The following is a 25,552-nucleotide window of genomic DNA, read 5'->3' as shown; positions in this document are numbered from 1 at the left end:
AAGGCCACTTTTCTGTTGTTTCACATAATTCATTGCTGCACAAGACAATTTAAATGACTATGCTCCTTAATAAAGAAGTAATTTCCTTTACTTAAAGAAACAAAGAACAAAACACAGTAAGTACATAGACTCACCAAACAGTTGTGTCAACATGGTCTGATGAATATTGCCTGTAGTCCAACTGTGCAAAAAGAGGGAAAAGTACCTGCACTCCTCCAATGGAGTGTAGGGCACTTTGGATAGAATGCGTTAAGACTGCTTTCACATCCTGACAAAGAAGAATTAAGAAATATTGAAATCGCTTTCAGAAACTGTTAAAAACTGTGTTAGAAAGAGTTTGAAATCTCCTAAATATAAAAATTGTATTATTACCAATTAGAAAGAAACTGGCTGCCACAGCCACACTAAATTCCCAGTCTGGCTGACCTATTGCTTTAGATACAGTCTACAGTGTAGTTCCTCAGATCAATAGAGGAGGTAGCTTGGAAATTCTAAACCAATTCTTTAGTAATAGAAAAACTCTAGAACACCAGGAAAAGCTTCTGACAAATTAAAAGATTAAGGCATTCAAAGCCTAAGGAAGAAAAAGGTATCATATCAACGGGGCAAAGGATGGGAGATAGGCAATATCTGTAGGGGAGTGAACATAAATCAGAAATTAAGAAGGATTATTTCAAAAAAGCTAAAAGTCTTTGTAATACTGACATTTTTTTGGTTGTAAATTTGATAAAATATACTTTTTTTCTTTTGATTCCTGTGCATTCACGTTAATTCAAGAAACAGGGTACGCAGCAGCAGGGACAACCCCAAAACCCCAACCTATTAACAGATCCCAGTCTTGTCCAAAACCTCGTAAAACTTGAGTTTTTAGGTTTTCAAACAGAAATAATTTGTATCCTCAAAATCTATGAAAATGTTGATATACCTGCAGCATGAGGGCATGTGGTGAATGAACAAAAATAGAAGGGTTATCCTTAGGGGATGACTCTAGACACAGCTGTGCATCCGTAGCCCTTGGATTGTACATAAAAGCAATAGCACTGGATAGTTTGCCGTCATACAGCAATAATTTATGATGTTCAGCAAGGAAGAGATCACTTTCTGCCTTGAATTTGAATGTTCCCTGGATTGGGGGCCAGAGTTGAGGAAACAAAAAAAAAAAGTAGATTACACATATTGAGAATATGGCCCAGAACACAATTATTGCCAAAAATTGACTACAACATTGCTTCTTAAATCTAGCAACATTTCAGAAAGTCTCATAAAAACATTGACTCACAGACAATTTTACAGAATTTAAACTGCAGAATTTTTGACCCATGAAGAGTGACATTGCCAAAATGGTGGGTAATGTAAAAGAAACACATTAGCTAGGAAACAGAGTGACAGTCAGCAATGTTCACTCAGAAGGAACTGATAATTGAGAAGCAGACAGAATAGGAACCATCTTTTTTAGCGTATGTTTGTACAGCTGCTAGGGAATAACATTCTTCAATTAGTGCTCCTCAGGCTACAACAAAACAAATAATAAATCACTGCAGCAAAACTACGCCTCAGCACTAACTTCAGACATGAAAAAAACTGACTAGCACAATCAACTATAAAGCTAAATTTCTAAAACTAATACATCATATTTGGTCTGAAGTTTTCATCCTCAGTGAAAAAGTGAACCTAGCCAAAGATCAGTGGTGTCCTCCCTCTCCCAATTACCAACACTGAAATTTTGAAAAGTGAACATGAACAGAATTATTTTTTTAAGAAATGAAATAACTCAATTAATGCTTACTTGTAGTTTGTAAGGTGATACATAGGCTTATAGAAGAAATACAGAAGAGTTCAATAAAAAGATTATATGGGAAGAAGATTTCTAGAAGTACATAGAGGTGTCACAACATTCTTAAAACCCACCATAAAGAGTCTTATCAGAATTAATCTTCAGAAATTTTATAGTCAATTCTAAGTTACCTTATATCCCAAACCAAGCTGATAAATGGCAAAGATCTGAGCAGCATTGAGAGCCTCACTAAACAGGTAAACTGATGTCATTTGCCCACAAAACACTCGATTGGCATCTGCTGTTTCTGAAGAACCCAGGAAACATTTGTCAAAAGTCTGAAAATGAAACAGAACCCAGTAACAGGGTTTAATATACACTATGCAAGCAAATTATGCAAAGAAGATGCATATTACAAGGAATATCATTTTTACATGAACAAGCATTTGAGGGTCTCAGCAGACACATATTTTAAGTTCTGATATGTATAAAAGCAGAATCTACTCCTCTACCAAGAAGCTGTTGATTTTATTTCAACATTTTTTAAAAAGGTATAAAATGGGGGAGGTTTATTAAAAAAAATGGCAAAGGATAGCTATGTAATCCATTCAAGATGATCAACTATAGACATTAGTATACAGGGATTACTTACATCACTGGTGTTGACAAACCATGTTATTTCTCCATAAGACGCCAGTTCCCCATTCACATAACATCGAAGTTCACTATTCTTCCAGCGATTATAGATGTGCACTATAGTAACCATATACCACTAAATGATAAGAAAATAATTGATATAATACTATAGACACTCAAAATGGCTTATGCATTAAAGTGGGACATAGTAGAACAAATTCAACTATTTATGTGAATTAAATTAAGACCGAAAGATTTATTTTAAGTAGAAGAGATTAAGTCATTGGTGAGTTTTCTTGCATAGCTATGTCAAAGCATAATATGCCATTTTGCTACAAAAAGCAGACACAGAAGCTTAAAAGATATTTATGGCATAGAACTCAAAAAATCTTCATGGCAATGCTGAACCAAATCTACACTGAAACCATGGTGTAAATAAGTCCCAAGTTGGATTACTCTTAGCATGATGGACTACTGCAAGTGTCATTCCAAAGAGCAAGGATGGCTCCAGACTGAAGACTTTCAAAGGCTGTACATGTCAAATTATCACAAACAGAATCCATATTTACAGCAAGGGATTACTGATAAGGAATTCCTGAGGAGGCCTGTTCTCCCACAAAAATGTTTACACCAGTTGCTCTAAAAACATTAGCAGAATATCTAGTTGAAAAAGGAAACATTTTCAGCATAGTATAATACTAAGTCGTCGAGCAGCCTTGAACATCAGCAACAAAATCAACTAATATTTTATAATTCTTACCTTTGAAAAAATACATTGAATAAAGCACCAAACGCAAGATGACAATTTTATGGATAACCTGAATGAACATGAAGTATAATATACTTTCAACGTTGAATCTGTTGTTCTCCCACATGTAAGATGACCAAACTCCTACGAATGGTCCTAGCTGGATTAAGAAAACTAAATGTGGCTTAGTAATCTCGCTTTCTTAAAATAACACTGAATTTGTCCACATCAAGAAAGAGAAGCCTTAGCAAAACCCTTTAGGAAAAGGAGAAGAGAATGTCTGGAGGTAGGAGAAAACACAGTATAAACAGAGAAGTTAAAAATCACAAGCCTTTTAACTTCCAAGCTGTGTATATGTACTAAAAGTTCTCCAAGAATTTACACGTCTCAAATTCATAAAACTTCTAGTAAACTGCATTTTCCAGCTCTTTCTTATACATTTCATAAGTAAAATCAAAAAGAAGTAAGAATTCTGAACACAAATTTGTTTTGCTCATTCCAGTATAACTGTTGTTCTACAGAAAGAACACTCCCCCTAGGCTACATTTTTAAATTCATGAAACTGAAAGGTTTTGTTATTTTTACTCACCTTTTGTGGCTTGAAATCAAATTTTACACAATGCTGGAAACCTTTTCCCTTTGATTTTATGGATGTTACAATCAAGCAGCCGCCAACAAAGTGAGCAGAATAACCAAGTCCTTTGTTTGTTCGAAAACTAACAAATTAGAACAAAATCAGCACATACGCAAATGGAAGCAGAAATCATTGAACAATTAATAGAAAGTGAAAATCAGAAATACGGTTTTACATAATACTTACCAATATAAGTAAGGCTTATCCTTATCCACATTGATATTATTTACTGGATCCATCCTTAGCCAAGTGTGGAAAGTAAATCCATTCTGGTATGGCCACTTGGCTATAGGAGGTAAGGCAATAGCCTAAAGAAAGCAAGAAGTTATTCACGTAGAAAGACCTACATCACAATAGTAACAGTACACAGCTTAAGATACACACTACAAATGTATACTGATATACAGATATACACTACAAATGTGTACAGTTTCTATATACTAAAAAAAAATCAGGTCTAACTCCTGTGCTTTATGTACTCCATTGTTAAAATATTTAATTAATCTAAATATTTAAAAACTGGTCTTTTTATCTCAAAGATTATTAACAGTAACCTACACTTCAAAAAGTAAAAGCGTTAGTGGAAGTCTTACAGCACAAAAACTCCTCAAAATGCAAATTCAAGTTGATTTGGTTTTGTGGTAGCCTGACAGAATAATCACATTTCTAAACTTATTTTCACCTAGTATTGGTATTCAGGAAAATAACTGATTATGAAAAGAAGTTGGTCACAAAAACAGAATCATACACGTTTCACTTAAGAGATTCTTTTCTCTTTTGAAACTCATATGCATGTAGCCTTCAAGTTAGAATACAACAGATTCACAAACTTTCTTAGAAGAAAGGTAATACAATCCCCACCAGCCAAAATCCTCATATCAAACACTGTGTTTAGGTTAGTTCTAAAGTTCTTAAGTTATAAACTGTGTGGCAGGACCCTAGGACCCTTTGTTTCAAACAGTCTGGTTTTATTGTGTGCAGGTTGGGGGGGGGTTCGGAGTTTTGGGTTTGGGTTTGTTTTTTTTTTAACATTACCGTTAACTTTCCACTGTTTTGCTGCACAGATTTGTAATACCCACTTCAACTAAGACTGCCATAACCTCTGATCAAAGATGCTGTCCAGATGATCAACACCAATGAACAAAAAAACATCAAAGAACTTGAGTGTCGCCAGATCCTTATTATGCTCTCGTGCTCCGTTCAGCTATCCCTGACCAAACAAAATGCTATAAATCCTTCTTTATACCAGCTAACTAATCAGTCTGCATGTCTCTGAGCCCAACTTTTGCAAACTGGTAGCGCTATCATTTGGTTTAACTCACAATGGATCTTGGAGTAATTATATTAAATACTTAATTTCTAAGACTTCATAATGTAAAAATATATAAGGATGTTCACGTTCAGGTTACTGAGGCACTCCAATATCACATACAGTTCATGCATTCAACACAATTATTAGAAGTGCAGAAACAGTACATGAGGAGCCAAAAAGAACAAAAACATGTCTGTCTATTGCCAAGTTCTATTTCATGTGATAAACAAAGATGCCAATTACTAAAAAAATTCTTCTGCAGTTATCATTCCAAAAAATTCATTATGTCATAAAGCTGGTGAAATTTAGTCTGAAGCCACCGAGGCAGAAAGCTAATGGATTTATGTGAACAAAAATGTAATGAGTCATCTGGTACATCTTACCCAAATATTCTGAACTAAGCATGACAATTTTAACATACTATTTCATTCTACCATTTTAGAAGTAAAAGTGTTGATACGTGTAAAATCCTACAGAAGATTCTGCGCAGAGTTTTCCAACTACCTATTTCATTTCAAATTGTTTTTCAAGTGAACACCACAGAACTTCAAAATTAATCACTCATCTGAACAATTATGAGAAAACTAATCATAGTGAAATTTAATACTCACTCATGATTATTCAGCCTATACATGTCTAGGATCCATTTTCTCAGCAAATCCTTATAAGCAATATATGTTATCGCATCAACTGATCATTAAAAGAACAAACAAATGCTGCAAATATGGCCACTTCAAGTTCAACACTTTCTGTGATTTCACTAGCAAATATTTCCACATGTAAGGCTGCATTGGGCTTGCATGGCAAGGTTTTGGTAGCAGAGGTGGCTACAGGGGTGGCTTCTGTGAGAAGATGCCAGAAGCTTCCCCCATGCCCAACAGAGCTAGCTCCGAGATGGACCCACCACTGGCCAAAGCTGAGCCTCTGTGATAACGTATTTAAGAAGGCAGAGGGGAAACTACTGTGCAACAGCAGATGGAAGACAGGAGTGAGAATATGTGAGAGAAACAACTCGGCAGTCAACAAGGTCAGTGAAGGAAGGGGAGGAGATGGCTCTAGGCACTGGAGCAGAGACTACTCTGCAGCCTATGAAGACCATGGCGAGACAGGCTGTCCCTCTGCAGCTCGTGGAACTAAGCAGCTGAGCAGATATCTACCTGCAAGCCATGGAAGGCCCCACACTGGAGCAGGTGGATGTGCCCAAAAGAGGCTGTGACCCTGTGGGAAACCCACACTGCAGTAGATTCCTGGCAGGACCTGTGGCCCCATGGAGGGGAAAGCCTGCACTGGAGCAGGTATGCTGGCAGGCCTTGTGACCCCATGGGGGACCCACACTGGAGCAGTCTGCTCCCGAGAGACTGCACCCCATGGAAAGGGCCCACACTGGAACAGTTCATGAAGAACTGCTGTCCACGGAAAAGGACCCACATTGGACAAGTTCGTGGAGGACTATCTCTGATGGGTGGGACCCCACACCAGAGCAGGGGAAGGGTGTGAGGAGGAAGGAGCAGCCAAGACAACATGTGATGAACTAACTGCCATCCCCATTCACCATCCCCCTGTACCACTCAAGGGGAGGAGGCAGAGCAATTGCGAGTGGAGTTGAGCCCAGAAAGAAGGGAGGGGTTGGGGGGAAGTGTTCTAATATTTATTTTTTAATTCTCATTACCCTGCCCTGTCTTGATCGGTAATAAATTAAATTTCCCCAAGTTGAGTCTCTTTTACTCATGACAGGAATTGGTGAGCGCTCTCTCCCTGTCCTCACCTCAACCCACAAATCTTTCATTGTATTCTCTCTCCCCTGTCCAACTGAGAAAGGGGAGATATAGAGTGGCTTGCTGGGCACCTGGCGTCCAGCCAAGGTCAACCCCACCACAAGGCCACTCTCACACATATTGTATATGAACATAAGCACCATTCCCACAGAAACAGGACAGTAAAAAGCAGGCAGATTTTCCTTGCAACAAGATTTAACTGAACAGTCTGGGAAGAAAAAAAAAAAGCCTCATTTACATCCATTCTTTATGTAATAGTATTTGTCCTTCTAGAGTGATAATGCACATTTATTATAAGCATGACTACTTAGGCATAATGTAGGTGTCAGGCAGAGAAAAAAATTCGGTTAAAATTCTAAGTATGACAATGACAAATGAGACAAAAGAACATCACAAATTAAAATAACCAATGACCATAATAGAACAACAGACCAACAAACAAGAGACTTGAAATATCTACATACTGCAGCACTTTTTCCTGGAAAGTTGAAGAAGGCATCAGGTCCATACTTCTGAGGCATGTGTTTTAACACAGACAGTAACTTCCCAGCATGTGGTGGCTGACAAAGAGAATTACTACACTTGTAAATAAATAAAACACACCTGTAAGAAAGCAAAAACTATACACACAAAAAATTAATTTTGACAAATTTTCACACATTTTAAAGCTTTGCACATGGTTGAGTATTATTCTGGTAAGACACTTAAAACTCAAACAACATTAACAAAGTCATGGATCCCTTCACACAATATGCATTAGGTGCGCTGAAACACAGTTAATCAGGTAACTGAATCAAGGACTCAAAGGCCAGAGACACTTTCATCCAGCATAAATTAAACTGACCCTGAATGTTGGTTCCTCCCTCTACCTGTTCATTCCCATCAGTGCTACCATTTGAATGGATTTGCAGTGAGCTAAAGAAAATTAACTGATCCAGCTGGAAACCAGTTTAGGGGAAACAAATGCAAACCCCCATTTTCAGTTACAGCAGTCTTGGATGTGGCTGCATGAGACCTGTGCCAGCACAAGGGAGATGGAGAATACTTAGCAAAAGGGAGAGGGAGGATCAGCAGACAGAATTATTTTCATCAGGACTACAGTCATACACTAAAGTGTCTTTGGTCACACATATCCCTTCATTTAAGTTCATGGAGAAATATTCAAGTCTCAAGGGTAGTTTGGAGCACCTAAACTGAGTGCTCAGGGTGAATACTTAACACTTGCCCACCACCACCCTAATTCTGCATCGGTTTTGTTGTAATACTCAGCAAAAAAACTATAAACTTCAAGTATATGAGGTCAGAACAGTACAGCAAATACTGGTCATAGTGACAGAACAATTTTGTGCATCTTCTTTTACCACTTTATAACTTTACAGTAGATCTATTTTTAAACCACAATTTTACACTTCTGATCTTTTCCTGAAAGTGCACTTTTTCCCCCTCTTCTAATGGATCATGCAATGCTCAGTTTTCAGAGGGTGAATGTTTACAAGTATTTTAAATGTACCAAAATTATAGTCAGATAAACAGTGCTTCATGAATCTATATTAAAAGTGAGGATGAAACACTGAACTGCTTAGATGTCTTCAGCACTGTAGAATTCAACCAGGTAATATCTGTTGTAGCCAAATACTTTGTATCTTTACAGCACCGCTGATGTTAAGATTTATGGAGTTGTGCAACTCCTTAGCAATGCAACCATGGCATTTTTCTCTTCCTTTTCTCTATATTTAGTTTTTAATAAAGAAAGGAAATTAAATGCAAATAGCAGAGAGACAGGAAATGAAAAAGTTAATGTTACGGAGAGACAACTTTAATTCATCTATGGTTAAATATACTCTGTATGTTCAATTATTAAGTTTAAACCCTCTGTTAAGTTTAGAGTATTTTTACTTGAGCAAGTTAAGATCTGCAAAGTTTTTGTTATTTCAAAGGGTCTTTTAAAAAATTTTATATTACTTGTGCATACTGGCTTTTATAGTGAAAGCATTTTTTTTTTATTTGACATTGTGCTACCCTTCCCTACACTAGGTAGACTATTTAGACATAACAGGGGCTGAATTAAAATTCAAAGCAGTTAAAATTATTGTTTTCCAGGAATTGGAAACTATTCTAACAATGTGTTTGTGTTAAAGAAAACTTCATCCAGTGGCCTCTACAACCTACAAATTTTCAGTTTAGGAAAGGAGGTTCTCAACATTAAAAGGAGACCCTCTTCTCACTTTGCAATTCACACAGGAGCAGGAGAAAACACAGGATATAATTTTTCAGCTGGAGTTCATTTCAATTTCTGCCATAAATTTTCACTTCCTTAGCAAGGTAATTTTTTTTCAGTCTTCAGGTAAAGAACAACAAGTGTGAAAATAGGAGCACACTGAACTGCCGCTGTAGACACTTTTTTAATTTCTCTCTTTTGTCTTCAAAAAAATTTAATCCTTTTTCCTTCAAGTTTCACATAACTGGATTTACAAGCTTAGAGTCAACATATTATTCCCAGGTGTTCAAAAAGACCAATCCAATCTGTAGATCCAGGAGGAAATTTAATTTCATCACTATTCTACTCTCTGTATTTTAATTGCTTGCAAGTAAAAAGATGCATTGATATAATACCAAAAAACATCCTATATTTCTTGGTACATTTAAAATTTGTTTATTATAAAGGTTATCAAATAACCTTTTAAGTTACTAGCATTAGGAAAAATACAAGCAACACCATAAAAATGCTTTTAATTTTGTGTTTTCTTTTACCCATCTCCCTTTTTCTCCTTGAAGCTTGCTGAAGAATAACTTTAGTTCTCGAACTGTCAAGTTATAGCTAGCCAATACACCCAGCATATCCACTAAGAGATCTGAAAAGGAAAAGAACAGAAATGTAATCACTTGATAAAATGTCTAATTTCTATCACTTAATTAAATGTTTCCATGATATTTTACATTAAAGGAATACAGTTTGAGTCAGACACTGGGTGAAACCATACCTGCAATCATGTTGTCAGCTCTATCAATCCTCTTGAGTACTTGTTCAACGAGCCCCACTTCTGTGCATGCTTGTAGATTGCGTATACTTTTCTTCAAGATTGCTGTAAACATGCTCCACACCTCAGCCTGGCAGGTGATGTCACACTTGTCCAGCAAGTCTACCATGCAGGTTATGCCTTCTCCTTCTTGGATGATGAAGTTCATTTCCAAGTCAAAGTGGCCCCCAACAAGCTTTCAGACAAAAGATTTTAAGAAAACCTTAAGACAAAGATATCAAAGTACCATTCCATGTTTGAAGTTATTTATTCTGCAAGAAGCAAGCTATGAAAGACATAAGCTAAAAAACCCATAATGAGGCCAGTATCAATATATCACTTATTCTTCCTCTGTTTCAAGTCCTGTTGAGTAACTTCAACAAAGTTGCTCCTAAGGTGTCACCTACTATCAGACAATTGCTGCAGAACGACATTTGGGTAGCTTAAGATACAGATGTCCTGAGCTACCCCACACAGCCGAGAAGTGAAGAGGCCAAGAGAATGCTCTAAAACAGGGTGAGAGTGCCAAGTCAGCTAAGACACCTTAAATGGCCTGGACTGGCCCTAAAAGCTTTCCTTTGCATGTGCTTAACACACCTCAAATAAGAGGGCAATTGTAGCCAGAAGGAGCTGATGCACATCAGAAATATTACCACTTACAAACACTTAAGAGTCATTCCTGAGATATTGAATAAAGCTGGTTAAGTATTAACTGCCAGTTTCATTAGTAGTCACAGATATTAAAAGGAAGCAAAGGATTGCTATGTTTGTATGAACGTGAAACAGCACCACTGTTTGAAGCCTTTGACTATGCTACAGCTAAGGCACTTAAATCCTGTAATATTTCAAGTCTCCTAGATGCAGGCTTTGTTTGAACATACAGTGAGTAACCAAGTACATATGCATGTGCCAAGGAGGTGGAGGTGGGGAAAGGAAATAACCTACTTCGTTCTCATTTGTGTACTCAACAAAATAACAATTCCACTTGAAGGAAAGATGGATTGTACTAACCTAACTCCTCCACCTCAATTCCCTCCATCCATTTTTTAAACTTCTCTTGGACTTTAGAACTACATTAACCTTAAAAACGTGTCATGCTTGCCAAAATACCTATTACATACCATCATACAAATAGCAATTCAGATAGCACTGACTCAAACAATCAAAATGGACTCATGATCAAAAGTATCTCAGCTCATTCGCACTGCTACAAGTTTGTCTAACAAAAGACATCATTTTGGTCCTACATGGTGTTCCTCTCACAAGCTTTCAGTACTGTCACTTGAAGTCACACCATGTAAAAACTGTCCCAAAACACATATAATAACTTGCTCCTGTATTAGCTCCAACAGCTTCTCTCAGCTAGTCAGGATCTGAAGATAAACTTACCCAATGGAACAGAATATACACTCTTCATTAACTACTGAAATTACCATACATTTTCTTCAAGTGTCTAAATCTTGTCATTGAAGAAGCAATCCTTGGTCTTCAGGGTATAAATCAGTAATGCCAAACACCACAAGAAGCAGAGAAAGTTACTGCTTTTATGACAGAATAGACAATGTCTCATGGCAACAATTTCTAAACAGTAATTTACACTTTTCCATTTTCTCCCCTCTTGGTCATGAAAAATAATTACACAATTTTCTATCAGATGCTTCCTTAATATCAAGGGAAATCGCAGGAACTGAATGGGGAGACTTGAATTATATTCTCAGCTTCTCTATATCAACTCATGCTGTCAACTCAAACAAATCTATCAAGTCATTATCATTCTCCAAGCCTCAGTTTTCCCCTTCCATAAGATGGAGCAGAGGCCTACCTCAAGAAAGCTCCATAAGGTAGAATTCAAGGGAGAATGCTGAGCAGAATGGATTAACACAGCATTATCACAAACAACTGCAACGAAAAAAGTACACACACCCTCTTAAAAACCCTGAACAAAATGTTTGGAAATGTAAAATACATAACCAATGTAACAGTTTATTTTACACTAATGTTATCACCCTTTACAAAACTGAGGTATTCCTCAAGAAGCCACTGTCTGTCTCACCATCAAGTTAAGAAACAAAGAAAATACTTCATTCTGTGTACAGACAGAATAGCTGAAGGTTAAAATCTAGCCACGAACCACCTGCTAATTCTTAACAAGAAATTCAACTCTTCATGCATTTGGTTTTAACTATCTGCCAACCATCAATTATCACACCAAAACCATATACAGCAACTAGAGGTGACCTTACCTTCACCCTATAGTCTACACCACCAATCTTTCATTTTTGGCTAGATACACTATTATCAGTAACCACCCATCCAGGAAGCTGTCAAATTAGGTTTCCAATCTAATCTGCAAACATACACATTTCAGCAAGTACATTTGGGAAATATTATGCTATGGTAGAAATAATTACCATTTTAACATTTCTTTAAGGGAAGTGAGGACAAAAAAATTGACAGAGAAAGCAATATACCAAAGGCACAGTGCAGTTGATGTACTATATGTATGCATACCCATTAGATACACATAAGCACACACACCCCCCACAGTATGTCATATTAACCCTTTCTAATAATGATTTGAAACTGATCAACCTTCAAAACACAAATTTGTTTCCAATGACAGGGATCATAATCCAGGTCCATGCATTGGCTAGTTATTATCTGTGCTGCAGTAATGGCTGTGCACAGCAAAATGTAATCTTCCCAAATGTCACAGTAAGTTATGAATATCTGAGCAGCTTAATGCACCTTACTAGCCATGAAGTGTGAGAATGTAATCTTATTACCTTTTTTATGGTTGTATTTTTTTGAATAATGTAGCCTTTGAACTGATGTATAGTCTTTCCTTGCACTTCAGCATGATTTGGTCTCTTATGTCGCACAGTACATTTTTCAAAATTCTCCAATTCAACTTATTTTAAGTCCTGTGTTGAGCTGCATAAACAATCTTTATAGCAACCTACAGGGTGGCATAACGTTTTCTTTCTTCAGCATGTAGATTTAAGTGTAAGCTTACAGGAATGGTTTTAAAGGGCAGTATTCAATGTATTCAGAAACATCCTCACAAATTTTACATTTTGTCTGTTTTATTTACCTTTGAAAAATATGTAAACTAAACCAATACCTAAAACTTTTTGGTAAAATGTTTCTACATTTAGCTGATTAAGAGCAGGAAAAATACCGCACAGCAATTTCTATCTACACATTCAGAGAGTGTGGGTTGGAGTTTTTTTACCCCCTTAGAGAACCAAATTAATGAGAAGTCAACATAATAGCATTAATGTTAAGTATAAAATAGCACTACCTCACTTCTAAATAGAAACAAAAAGCCAATTTAAACACAGCAAGCCTCTCTTTGCCTTAAGTCTTTTATCTAACAAAATGGGAGAAAATATCCAAAATATAAAAGAGATAGTGCACTCTTTGGGTGAGCAACTGCCAAACTACAGCATGCAGAAAATGGCTCAGAATAAACACAGTCAAGGTCCACTTCACTGAAAGGTCATGATCTGGATTATGAATCTATTTTAAAGTAATTTGTCCCAGTGACAGATATAAAATATTTCAAAAACCTGTAAGAAAACATGAGGAATTGTATTTCAATGAACTACAACAGAAAAAGAGAAATCAAGTCAAGACCATAATCAGCATTACTCCTGGAAAACCCAACCTTGCTATACCTGGGAGAACTACAGGGCTCTATCTCCACAGTTTTAGCACAAACCTCAAAAAAAAAACCTTCACTTCTGCAGAGTTTCCTCATCCTTCTGGTTACTAGATAACCTACACATCAAGACAAACGTACTTGTTTTGTCCACCAAAGCCAGAATGAAACAACTATTAACCAAGCAAACCGCAATGTCACTTTTCCTCAAGATGTTGACCTTGTGACCTCAGAATTGTTTCTTTAGTATGTCCAAAACTATTATGGTTAATGCCTATCCAATGGAAAATGCCTATCCCATGAAGGAAAAAAAGAAAAATGCAGTCAAACAGTCAGCTCTATCTCAGTGAAAATTTCAGAATCCTAGAACAGTTTGGGTTGGAAGGGACCTTAAAGATCACCTAATTCCAACCCCCTGCCACGTGCAGGGACACCTTCCACCAGCCCAGGCTGCTCCCAGCCCCATCCAGCCTGGCCCTGAGCACTGCCAGGGATGGGGCACCCACAGCTGCTCTGGGCAGCCTGGGCCAGTGTCTCAGCACCTGCACAGTAAAGAATTTCTTCCCAATATCTCATCTAAATCTACCCTCTTTCAGTTTAAAGCCATTCCCCCTTGTCCTATCGCTATTTGCCCTGCTAAAAAGTCCATCCCCATCTTTCCTGTACGCCCCTTTAGGCGCTGGCAGGCTGCTGTAAGGTCTCCCCAGAGCCTGCTCTTCTCCAGGCTAAAGGAGCCCAATTCTCTCAGCCTGTCCTCATACAGGAGGTGCTCCAGCCCTCTGGTCATCCTCGTGGCCCTCCTCTGGACCTACTCGTGCTGGTCCACGGCTTCCTCATGTTGGGGCCCCCCAGAGCTGAACGCAGTACTCCAGGCGGGGTCTCCCCAGAGCAGAGAAGGGCAGAATAGCCTCCCTCGACCTGCTGATCACATTTCTTTTGATGCAGCCCAGGATGCAGTTGGTTTTCTGGGCTGCTGGCACACATAAGAACCCACAAAGATGTGTGTACAAAGCTGGTAACTGCCTGAAATCCTCTATTTATAAGAGTAAGGTACTTCTACAAGATCCACATCAAGAAAAATGTGCTGAAGCTAAACCAGTTGCTATTTCAAGAATTAAAGGTTTGATATATACCCCACATTTTACCTCTGTTCACAAAATTGCTAAGCTATCCAAAATGGTCCTGTTCTTAATGCAATTGTACATTATGTCAGTCGACCCAAGGATAAAAAAAAACACACCACACCACAAAACCAAAAACAAACAACAACTAAAAAATGTTTTTCATCCCTCAATGATGAAATCTGAAAGCAGCTTCTGGAAAACACAAGCACAAAAAAGATGGATTCATTTTAGCCATCATGCTTCTGAGCAACAATAAACGTTAATATTCTTTGCCCACATTTACTCTTATCTTCCACCAAAGTAATAACCCACCTCCTGGACTCCATTCCCTTTTACGTATTCAGAAACTAAAACCAAATTTATTGATCATCAAAAATACATGCCAAAGATTTCAAAGTATAAGAACCAAAATTTCTTTAGGGTAAGGATCTCACAGGATCAGAAGTGATCCTAAGCCAGTCAAATCCCCTGAGGGGACACAAACGGTAAAAAGTCAACACTGTGGTACATGTTCTGGGTGTGATAAAAAGATGGTTCTGATTTGGAAAGGCCTCCACAGACAACAAGGGCAAAAAGGTGGGGGAAAAAAAGAGTAACTCAAACATAGTGATTAGCAGCAATCCATTCTCTGCCCCCCTCACCCCCTCCTTTTCCACATAGTCTTCTCTAGCACTAACACAACACTTGGAGGTAAAAACATATTAAAATTTAACTCTTAAGAGGAGATATTAGGCAGGAAAGCCTGTTGATAGTTTGGGTAAGTATATGAAATAGTAACATTAGCAGGAATGTCAAGTTAGTGAAAACATGAAAACATGACAAAACAGGGCTCAGGCCCAGAGAGGCTATAGGGAGGTAAATAAGAGACAGAAAAAGTTTGGATGTCAACTTTTTTTTCTTCAATATATTGCCATTATGTCAACCATAATGCAACAGAAAAACTAAACAAAGTACAAGTAACATGAAAGTAAGGTCATAACCTTCCAGCAAGACCTAGATGATTTTTCATTTGCTACCTTCACTCAAAGTTTAAAGTAACATGAGACCAGCAAGTGACCAGAAGGAAAGATTCTATTCAAGCCTCCTCCATAAGCATCCTCTTTAATCTTGCTCCAACTTTGGATTTACTTTTTTCCATGTTCAAAAAAAACTCTAAAACAAAAACAACTCAGAAAACCCAAAAACAATCAAAGAGCAAACCGGTATTTCTTAAGTGGAAAACCACAACATTTCCTGCTGATATATCAGGCTCAAGTCAGCAGTTCCACCTCATCCAACAGTACCCAACAGTTACACTACAAAAAAAAGAATATTAATAGTACTCATCTCTTCTGTTTTTTAAGGGAAATAAGAAACAGACAGAAGTACATTTTCTTCTTAATTAGCTGCTGTCTCTCCTCTTGTCAAGTTCCTAACAAAGCCTACACCTTCGTTTACCTGGCAAATTGGAAAGGTCCATTTTAAACCAGGCACATCAGTAGTGGCATTGCAGAACACTGCACCCACTTTCACCTTGATGCTTTCTGATGATTCTGTTCAATACTGTTATTAACTATCATCAAAGCTGGATCATTCAAGGAAAAAAATCATTCCCATTGCTTCCCTTCATAGTGATGTACCATGAACATTCTATATTAAAATAAAATTTCTTCAAATCTGGTTCTGGTTTGGAAATTACCTAAACGTAAATCTAACAAGCACCCACAAGGTGTTAAGAGTCTACTACTGCCACCTAATGTTGTATCTGAAACCATTAACTCAGTACTACACATTTTTAAGATAGTGTCTCAGCACAGTATATTTCTCTTCCTCCACAAGACAGCTTTGTATCAGCAGCTTATACCTCATGCTCTGTCACAAAGAAGAAGAAAGCTGTATCCCTGGAAATACAACTGGATAAGATTTCAAATTAGCAGAAAAGTTTACATTTAAGTATTGATTGTATAAAATAACCAGGGTTTCTTCAACTTGGCAATTGCTGACTACAAAACTTGGCAATTGCTGACTACAAAAGGCACACAACTTACCTAATTTACACGTGAAAGAGTAGCAAATATCCCCTATCCGGTTAAGCTGAGACAGAACAGTTCATTAAAACGGCACAGAGCTAAATCTATGTATATGTTAAAATGACTCTGCCAAAATAACAAATTTAAAAAAAAAATCAAAATTCTTGTCCAGGTAGGTAAAATACATCTGAAGCATCCTTATGGTGGGGGACATTTGCCTACAGGTTTCTCCTTCCTAACAGGAGGGGGAAGGAAAAAAAAAAAAAACAACCAACCACCAAACCCACAAACCTGTTTTAAAAGATAATTATGCTGTTATCAATGATGCTGTATTTACCCTAGCTAATAATCTCATATTTTCACTCTGGTTACACACACTTTTTTACATCAAATTAGTTCACTAGCACAACTAGTTCAGTTTGCAGTTGCAGTTAAGCCCAGTGCAAGCAAAGCAATGCAAACAAGCATTAGCTCTACACAATGTATTTAAACACAGGGGCAGGGGCAGCGGCAGCAGCACGATGAATTTCAAATTTTATACAATTCTGGTTTTGATATATTTTAGAAAAAGCTTTTAGAAGTTTTTTTAAAAGTATGTACCAAAAAACAAAATTCAATCTCTACCTTACAAAGGGAACAGTCCCAGTTTTAAGTGAAATTACCAAAGTTAAATTTGATCCTACAAAAACAAATTTCAAAAGACAACCAAAAAAACTACATTTTTTTTATCAGTTTGGTGTCCCTTAAAAAAGTTATCTTAGTACAAACAGTTCAAATTAAAAACAAGTACCACACTTGAATTCAAGAAAGTTACAGCACTCCATACCATCTTGCACAGTGTTTCTGTCATCCCTTTTGGAAATTCAACAAGGGATTCCAAAAATGAAAGATGTATTCAAGTCCAATATTAAGAATTTTACCTCTCTCCCAATCTTTACTGACCCATCAAGGAGGTGGGACAGCTGATATAAGAAGAAAGTTTGCCAAGAACATGACAAAATGTGAGAACCAGGGGCCCAGGGAACCACGCTCTGACACAGACTGAACAGCAAATACACGCTGCAAACCTGCAGGCCACTGGACAAGTTCAGAGAATAAAACTGGGAGACAGTATCAAACTTATTCTCTACCAGCTTTTGTCTAAAGCACAACACTGAACAGAGAGACGAGACCCTTTGCTCCTGAGGGACACTATGTGACTACAAGCTTTATTTCAAATCCCTGAGGAAACAAAGGACTACCAAGTTGATTTTTTGCAAATCAAACAATTTCAAGACAAAATTTTAACACGCTCCAAAGAGTGGCTAAAGGCGTATTTACAAAACCTGGCTGTTTTCAGAATTTGGCTTATATTATAAATCTCAATAGATACTAAGATAGATATAGACTATATTTAAATCCAGCTGAAATTCCTATCTTTCCAGCATCTGTATTAATAGCATTAAATTCTGCTTTTGTATTAATTAACTTTTCTCAGTGTACCTTAACCTGTGATACTGTTTAAGACATAAAAGATATGACTCCAAGAGATGGTTTAATAATATGCAAATTTGCAGCTCCACACAGGAAATGAAATATCCTAAATCTTTACACCACATCAGATTCATATGTACATTGAAAGCAAATAAATCATTTAAACCATGATACAGAGAACCTTTTTAAATTTGCATTTATCTACAGTAAATACTGCCATGTTCTTTAATAGCTTGCTAGTGCAATCTTAGCAAACTAATGATTTATGGTTTTGACATTTTAAAAATCAGAAATCTGTCATTTTATGACATCCAGTAGAAAGTCTGCTTGAGTTGCATTACTCTGAATTTAAACTCAAGTACATGAAACATACATAGCAAAGCACTGAACCATCCTGTCCATTTCACTATTCAAGCACTTCCCTGCCTAGCTACACTTTCAAAAGTTATCTAATATTTTTATTTGAATTTAAAAAGAATATTAAAACCAGATAATTTTTTTTTCAGGATCCAGACACATGTAACTTCATCAAGCACCTAATTTTTTTGTCATCTGGAAACACCACTCATCAGTAAACAAAACTAATCTGCTATACAGTGAAACAGACTAACCTCAGTCACCAAGCTGCATAGGTCTGCATCCTGTCCTATCTTAATCCTTCCCCTCAAGGAAGGAGCCCCTAAGATAACACTTCTAATATCGTATGAATAAACAAGTCCAGAATGGGGAACTAACCATACAGTCAGGATGACTCTACAGAGAATGCCCTGCTTGGACCCAGTTCCATCAGTCAGGACATTTACATTGTATGCTGCAGGCAGAAGCAAATTCATTCTGCCTTTAGGCCAAATCAGGAAAATAAAACTATACAACACTGACACCATGCCTGAGCAAATACAACTAAGTTTACGTATACTTAAAAATATGGGCCCACACAGACGTTGGATAAGTTAAAATGAGCAAAGGAGATCGACTCCCACTGCAACTCCCACTTTGCAATAACTAGCAAAAGAAAAAAAAAAAATCAAGTCTAATAATACATTTGTATACACCTAAAAAAACCTTACCAATTTTTGTCCAGGCTTTCTTGTCGTTAAATTTCTTTTTCTACCTACTTAGTATTCAGCATCTGAAAGACTAACAGCTAACTTTTTTTTTCTTCAAATCACTTAAATGTAAAAGATTACCAAAGATACCTGTTTTCCTTCTACCAAACTGGTATGCAAGTATAGTCATAATAATTCAAAAAGAAAGCATTTTAAGATGCTTCCTTTAAACATTTAGTTTTACTATGGATTCAATTATTGAATTTATTTCAATTTGACAAGGAAAGCACTGGTGTACTAAACCCCTTACAACTATGAAGAATTACAACCAATTACACAATTTTTCTTGTGTACACCACAGATACTGAACAGGAAGACTTCTAATATATATATATATATATAACAGGTTACTAATGTACAATAATATATATATGTATATATAAATACATATACAAAATGTACATTTGACCTTCTGAAAGTTGCAGTTTCCTAAGCTAAGAAAACTAAAAAAACCACATCAAGTAAATCTCAAAAGGTCTCCCAGTACATCCAAAGTGAGGCATCTGCACCCCAGGGGGTATGCAAGACAACCCTCTGTGGTACAGAAAGAAAATATTTTTTTTGTATAGTTACTGAATAAAATTTAAAAATTAAATAGGTTTTATTTTATCTTTATCTCACTTTTTAACTTCTACTTCCCGATTTATAATAATACACAAATACAGCTATATCTGTATATAATTTATAAATATATAGTCATACATTTATTAGAGGTGCATGCTCAAAATATTTTTACTGATGGGGTATGCAATCAGAAAGGTTTGAAGACCACTTCCCTAGATGCTAGAGAACAGACAATATATTCCAATATTTTTCTATAGAAACAATACATCTCTCTAGTATTTTACAGTGGATTGGGGGTAGGGGGAAGGAATCCACCGCTCTTTAGAGAATCTAAAGTTTGCATCCTGCAAGTCTCATTGAAACAATCCCTCACATAACTTGCAACTTTTGACTTAAATTGGATGTCCACTTTGCAGTCTTAGCAAAGTACATAATTTAAAAACTTAACAATGGAATTCTAGGAATAAAACAAGGTTATGAGTTTATTCTAGGAAACATGTTTTAAAGTTTTTTGCTGGCTTGTTGAGACTAGGGGATAACAGTTACAAGTAAGCGAGAAAGGAGAACAGAACAAAGGTTATCACAGAAAAGAAACAAAACAAAGCATGTTCCAAACATGAAGTTGTATAAGAACACCAGAGAATAACCTTACAAGAGGAACAGAACGAAGCTCAAAAAGCCAAGAAAGAATACAAGACAGAGTGAATAATCAGTTTACTTATAAAAAACTCTGACAGGTTTTATCAGATTTAGCAACCATCATGTTAAGCATTTCCTCTCCTGCTCAAAGTTGCAGCCGCCATACAGCACATGCTAGAAGCAAATGTGTGCCAGCTCCTCAACTGCCATAATGTTTCATAGCTCTGCAGATGAATTGCATAGAATTTCAGCACAACTACAGGCACAGGGTTACAAATTCCAGCAGAAACCAAGAACCAGCACATCTGTTGCTGTCATTTCTGACACTGCCTCAATCCAGAACAGCTGGAAAACACTGCACTTGCCTTCTCAGAATTGGCAGAGATTGCTTCCACAGCTAAAGCAGAGACAGTTAAGAGTTTGGTTTTAAGAAATACTAAATTACATGCTACAGGAAACAACACTCAGCCTTCCCTATTGCCATTTTTTTTAATTTTCTGTAGCTGTGATCAACAGGGAAGAGCCATGCAGATGATCCTGGCTAGAATAGAAGGGTGCCTAGAATAAATAACAGCCCTTAGTTTATTCTTACCAAGATTTTTTTTTCCTTCAGATTCCAGCCCTGAACCCCTCCAAATATGCCACTACATTGTTCAGAGTTTAAAAAAAATGTATTACTGGGAGTCAGTGTATTAAGTGCATTGAAATAGTAATTATCTTTAAGAAGGAAAGCACAAGACTCAAGCGGTATATCAAAAGGATTTCAGAGATTCATTTTCCTACCAAACAGCAAATCAGTAATACTTGACTGAGCTCAAAGACCCACTACCAGCACTGGTGCTCAAGTCCTCTTTTCTGTCGAAGCCAAGTCCACACACAAGAAGCGTAGCCACCACATCCATACTGCTCACGGGGGCAGGAGTGAAGGCAGCAACCAAATTCACCACAGCCATAATTATGTTCAGGCAACCTCCATCCACCTGGGCTTTTCTAACAGCAGGACTGCCATTGCTAAACTGATGATTTCTACTAAGTACACCAGAAGAAAAAGGTACCTTCTTTGTGAGAACAGAAACATCAGTAAAGCCTCCATGACCAGTACATTTTTTCTTTTATTTCCTTCAGTTCCCACAAAGCAATACTGAAAGCAAGGCCAGAAACGTGACTGTGCCACTTAATGTTTGTTACAAGTGGCTTACATTTCTATGCTTGCAAAAACATTTTAAAGCTTCACCCCTGGTTTGCCACACGACTTTTTTCAATTTGGGTTTTTTCCCTCCTGGTACAGAAGCTACAAATATTACTTTAAAACTGTACCCTGCCTTGATTTCCCTCTGTCCCTTTTCCCAGCATATAGGCAATGACTGAATGGAAATTGTCTCCAAGGGATAGTTATAACAGTAAATGAGATGAGAAAAAAAAGAAACAACCACAAAGAAACAAGACAGACTACTAGTGCTGCGTATGTTATCACTATCTCCTACAAATATACCCTCCTGTTTATAACATCCCCACTATTCTCCTGCTAAGTGCTTCTCCTGATAGATTCCAGTTTTTCTCTTGATCATCCCATATGACAACTCTTTTACCCCTTGGCTTTTTCCATTGCTATAGAAAACAACATCATTCTAACTTAGTTATACAACATCTGCCTATACATTCAGCTAAGCAGCTCTACCAATCCAGTTCACACCACAGTTTCCCAATTCCTCTGGGACAGCCACCTCCTACACAGCGTGTAAACTACTTATGCAACATGCCATATGCACAGAGGGGGATTATATTATGACCATGCTCATTTTAACTGTTGACCAGAGCTGTGACTGAAGTTAGACCTAAAATGACAAAAGCATCCTTAAATAATACCATTGCAAACTATGTCCTTTTGGTTTTTTAAATTTTGCAATCAAAAACTACCAACAGCAACTGTCAGGTATTCTTCAGAAAACCTGGCAATAGCCTCCTGCTCCCCTGTGACCAACTGCAGTTTAGACTGGAGGAAAGCAACAACTGTTAGGCAAAAGGTTTTTGAATTACAGATTGAAGCAAGCATTTAGCCAGTAAAGCTAGCATTTGCTAAGACTTGGCCTCTGATACTTTTAACTTCAAAAGAATTTTTTAAACATTCAATAAACATTTAAAAATTCAACAGATTTGTCAAAAATTCTGACAAAAACACAGCACTAATGGAGTTCTCAACACTCTTTCATCAACACCGTCGTGTCATGTATTTGGACTTCTAAGGCAAAAAGGCTTGCTCTGCAATTGTTACACTCCTAAGGATTTAAGAATTTAGAAGGGTGCCTAAATACCTTCCTCACACACAAATCTGTGAATCAAAACTAAATTATCCACGAGTGATAATAAACCTAACTTGAAAAAGGCTATATGCAAATAACGTAGGAATATGTGAAATGGTGGTTTTTAGAATACTGTTTTCTCTATGAAAAGTGTGATTAAGTGAACAATAAATCTTGCTTCAGTGAGACTGTGAAGGAAAGAACATCTGCCACTATGAAAAGCTACTCAACTTGAACACAAAGAAAGTATCATTATAAAAGGAGAGGTTAATGCCATCAAAACAAAGAACAGTATAATTTTTAACAAAATCTTCATTTCATATCCAAATTATTTTCTCTTTTTTCTTTAGTGTTAACAACCACAGTAGTCTCTAAATGATTTCCTTCAAATTTTAGGAGTAAAAACCCACAATAATAAAAGAGCAACTAACCATCTTCCTAGTTTCTTAAAATCTGTCCCTCCTATAAGAATTATATTTTTTTACTAAAACAAGTTTCAAAGAAAACGCGTAATGTCTATCATAGTCATGGATTCTGGGACTGCAAGAGTAACTACAGAGTTTATAAATAAAAAAAATCCTTTGGAAGTGATCAAGGAATTCAATATTTTTCATAAAAAAAAAAAATAGAACAGTATTTCCAGCTTAGAAGTAAATAATTTTGATTTAAATTCTAAGCCTGGAGAGTCAATGAAGCCTCTAACAGAGAAGCTATTTCATTTTCTTTCCTTCTACTGGCACGTCACCTCTAGAAATAAAGTTTTGCCAGGCAAATCCAGCACTATGAAGAATCACAGGTGTATTCCTCGGTGTTATCAAATCAAGCTCTTAGTATTTCCTGTGGCTTTCCACACACGTAGATATTTACTTAGAAAGAGATTACCCAATAGAACAATAGAAAAAAATAATTACCACAAAAATCATGAAACAAGAAACAAGTTTCAAGACAGCAACCTGATAACAGTACAAACCATGGCCTCTTAGGTGTGAAGCCAAAGACTGGCACAAGTATCTCCATTACCTCACTGCAAATATCAGAATGTCTTGAAATGCATGAATACATGTGCCTTTAAGAGGGGGAGAAAAAAAAAAGAAAATAAAGAAAAGGAAAAAATAGAACAAAAGCCTTTAAGATTAAAGTTACCTTTTCCTTTCAATCAGTCTACACATTACCTTTTGTTCCAGTGTAACTTTGGAGAACAAAGCCAAAAGAGCACTACTACCATCTGCCATATGTACATACATACTCCTCTGCGTAGCTCACAACATATTTCTCCAAGTAGAAAGACAACTTTAAAGCAGTAGCTGCGACTTCATGAGATTATACCAACTTTATACACTAAGAAAATTATACCAACTTTATCTATACTCTAAGCTTTAATGACAGGTTTTTGTCAAAGGTTAAGACATATGACACTGTTCCAAAACTCCAGAGTTGTTACTGTGTGTACAATTCTATGTAAGGCATCTCCAAATCCTCTAGTTTCTTTCAGACCACACACTGATCCAACTTAAAAGTACGTTTCTCTACTGCCTTTAATTCTGCAACAAAGTATACAGCTCACTGTATTTGTAGTTTTCTACTCTTCTGTTTCTGCACAGAAAACATATGTTAACAAAAGTAGTCCTTTGATCATTTCTGTTTCCATTTTGGAATTCAGAAAGTTCTTCCCAAAGCCAAAGTTTCCTGAAACTTACTATTCCACCATCTTTTCCCACCATTTTCAAAAAATGATTACAGGGGGGAAAAGAATGTTGCTAACTGAAGTTGATAGCATCATTGCCATATTTTCTGCTGCTCATCATTGACCGAATTAAAAACTTTTCCAAGATAACAGTGCTGGTTTCCTGCCATATTGCCCAGGAGAGAGTTGAGGACCCTACAGCCCTTAGACTCTTCAGCTGTGAAAGAGCTGCAGCACCATGAACTGAAACTGCAGTCCTTAGCACTTCCAAACTCCCAGGCCAACCAGCTACTCAAAACCCAGAGTTCAGAGCTGCAGATTACCTGGGCTCAGTCTCTCAAAGACGGGAACAAAAAGCTCTGCTAAGAAAAGGAAATGCCTAAGTTTCTATTCTTTTAAGTCACTAAATCCATCAGATAAGCTGGCACAAAATCACAGAAGTATTTGGTTTACAGTGGTAACCCTGTCAGATTATCAGCACACATTTTTTCTAAACAAACATTTTTAATCAGAAAAGTCAATTCTTCAATGGTGTGTTTCATTATAAAATTCTGAAGTGAAATGGTGAAAATAACTCATAAAAGGCTGTTGTATATTTAAAGCTTAATTTATAAACTTTAAGTGGAAGAATCCACAGTCCAATTTCTACTACAAAAAAGAAAGCTTAAAATAGGTACAGCAGAAATCAAAAAAGAATTTGAGAGGCATTACCAAAAGTGCTTTTTTTTATAAATTAAGGACAGTTTAATATGCTTAAAATCAAACCTACATCAAACTTGAGAGATTCTGCAAACAAAATAAACTCAAGTAAAAGTACAGCTATCCAGCCCTGCTACCTGTGCTAGTTCTTCCAAGCAAGCAATCAGCTGAAGCCTCTATTTACGCAGTAAAAGTGTAATGCAACAGCAACCTGAGTAACTGAAAAAATAATCACTTTGTACTCTAAAAATTTAAAAGGTGAAGTTATCAAATTCTATGTAACATTTTCCCCCCACCCTTTTTTTAATTAACCAATAATGGTAACAAGCTTTATACCATATCCTCTAAAACTTTAAGCAGAATGTGTCATTGTATTTCAAACTTCTATTACCAA

General features: G+C 36.8%; 1 protein-coding gene across 4 annotated transcripts in view; it reads right to left on the bottom strand.

The window, feature by feature from the left end:
* Nucleotides 1–25,552, bottom strand: part of LRBA (LPS responsive beige-like anchor protein) — a 411,064-nt gene that overhangs the window by 359,853 nt on the left and 25,659 nt on the right. For all 4 annotated transcript variants that reach the window (XM_056360770.1, XM_056360786.1, XM_056360779.1 and 1 more), the window contains exons 2-10: nucleotides 9,861–10,092; nucleotides 9,631–9,731; nucleotides 7,344–7,439; nucleotides 3,979–4,100; nucleotides 3,748–3,874; nucleotides 2,427–2,546; nucleotides 1,966–2,112; nucleotides 926–1,123; nucleotides 135–268 (exon numbers count right to left, since the gene is read on the bottom strand). In XM_056360770.1, the coding sequence (XP_056216745.1) occupies nucleotides 135–268; nucleotides 926–1,123; nucleotides 1,966–2,112; nucleotides 2,427–2,546; nucleotides 3,748–3,874; nucleotides 3,979–4,100; nucleotides 7,344–7,439; nucleotides 9,631–9,731; nucleotides 9,861–10,092 (1,277 nt within the window). The remainder of the gene's footprint in view (nucleotides 1–134; nucleotides 269–925; nucleotides 1,124–1,965; nucleotides 2,113–2,426; nucleotides 2,547–3,747; nucleotides 3,875–3,978; nucleotides 4,101–7,343; nucleotides 7,440–9,630; nucleotides 9,732–9,860; nucleotides 10,093–25,552) is intronic.

This window comes from Falco biarmicus, chromosome 1 (genome assembly GCF_023638135.1).
Source record: "Falco biarmicus isolate bFalBia1 chromosome 1, bFalBia1.pri, whole genome shotgun sequence".
NCBI lineage: Eukaryota > Metazoa > Chordata > Aves > Falconiformes > Falconidae > Falco > Falco biarmicus.
The sequence above is the reverse complement of the archived record's forward strand: the minus strand, read 5'-3'. Positions and strand labels throughout refer to the sequence as shown.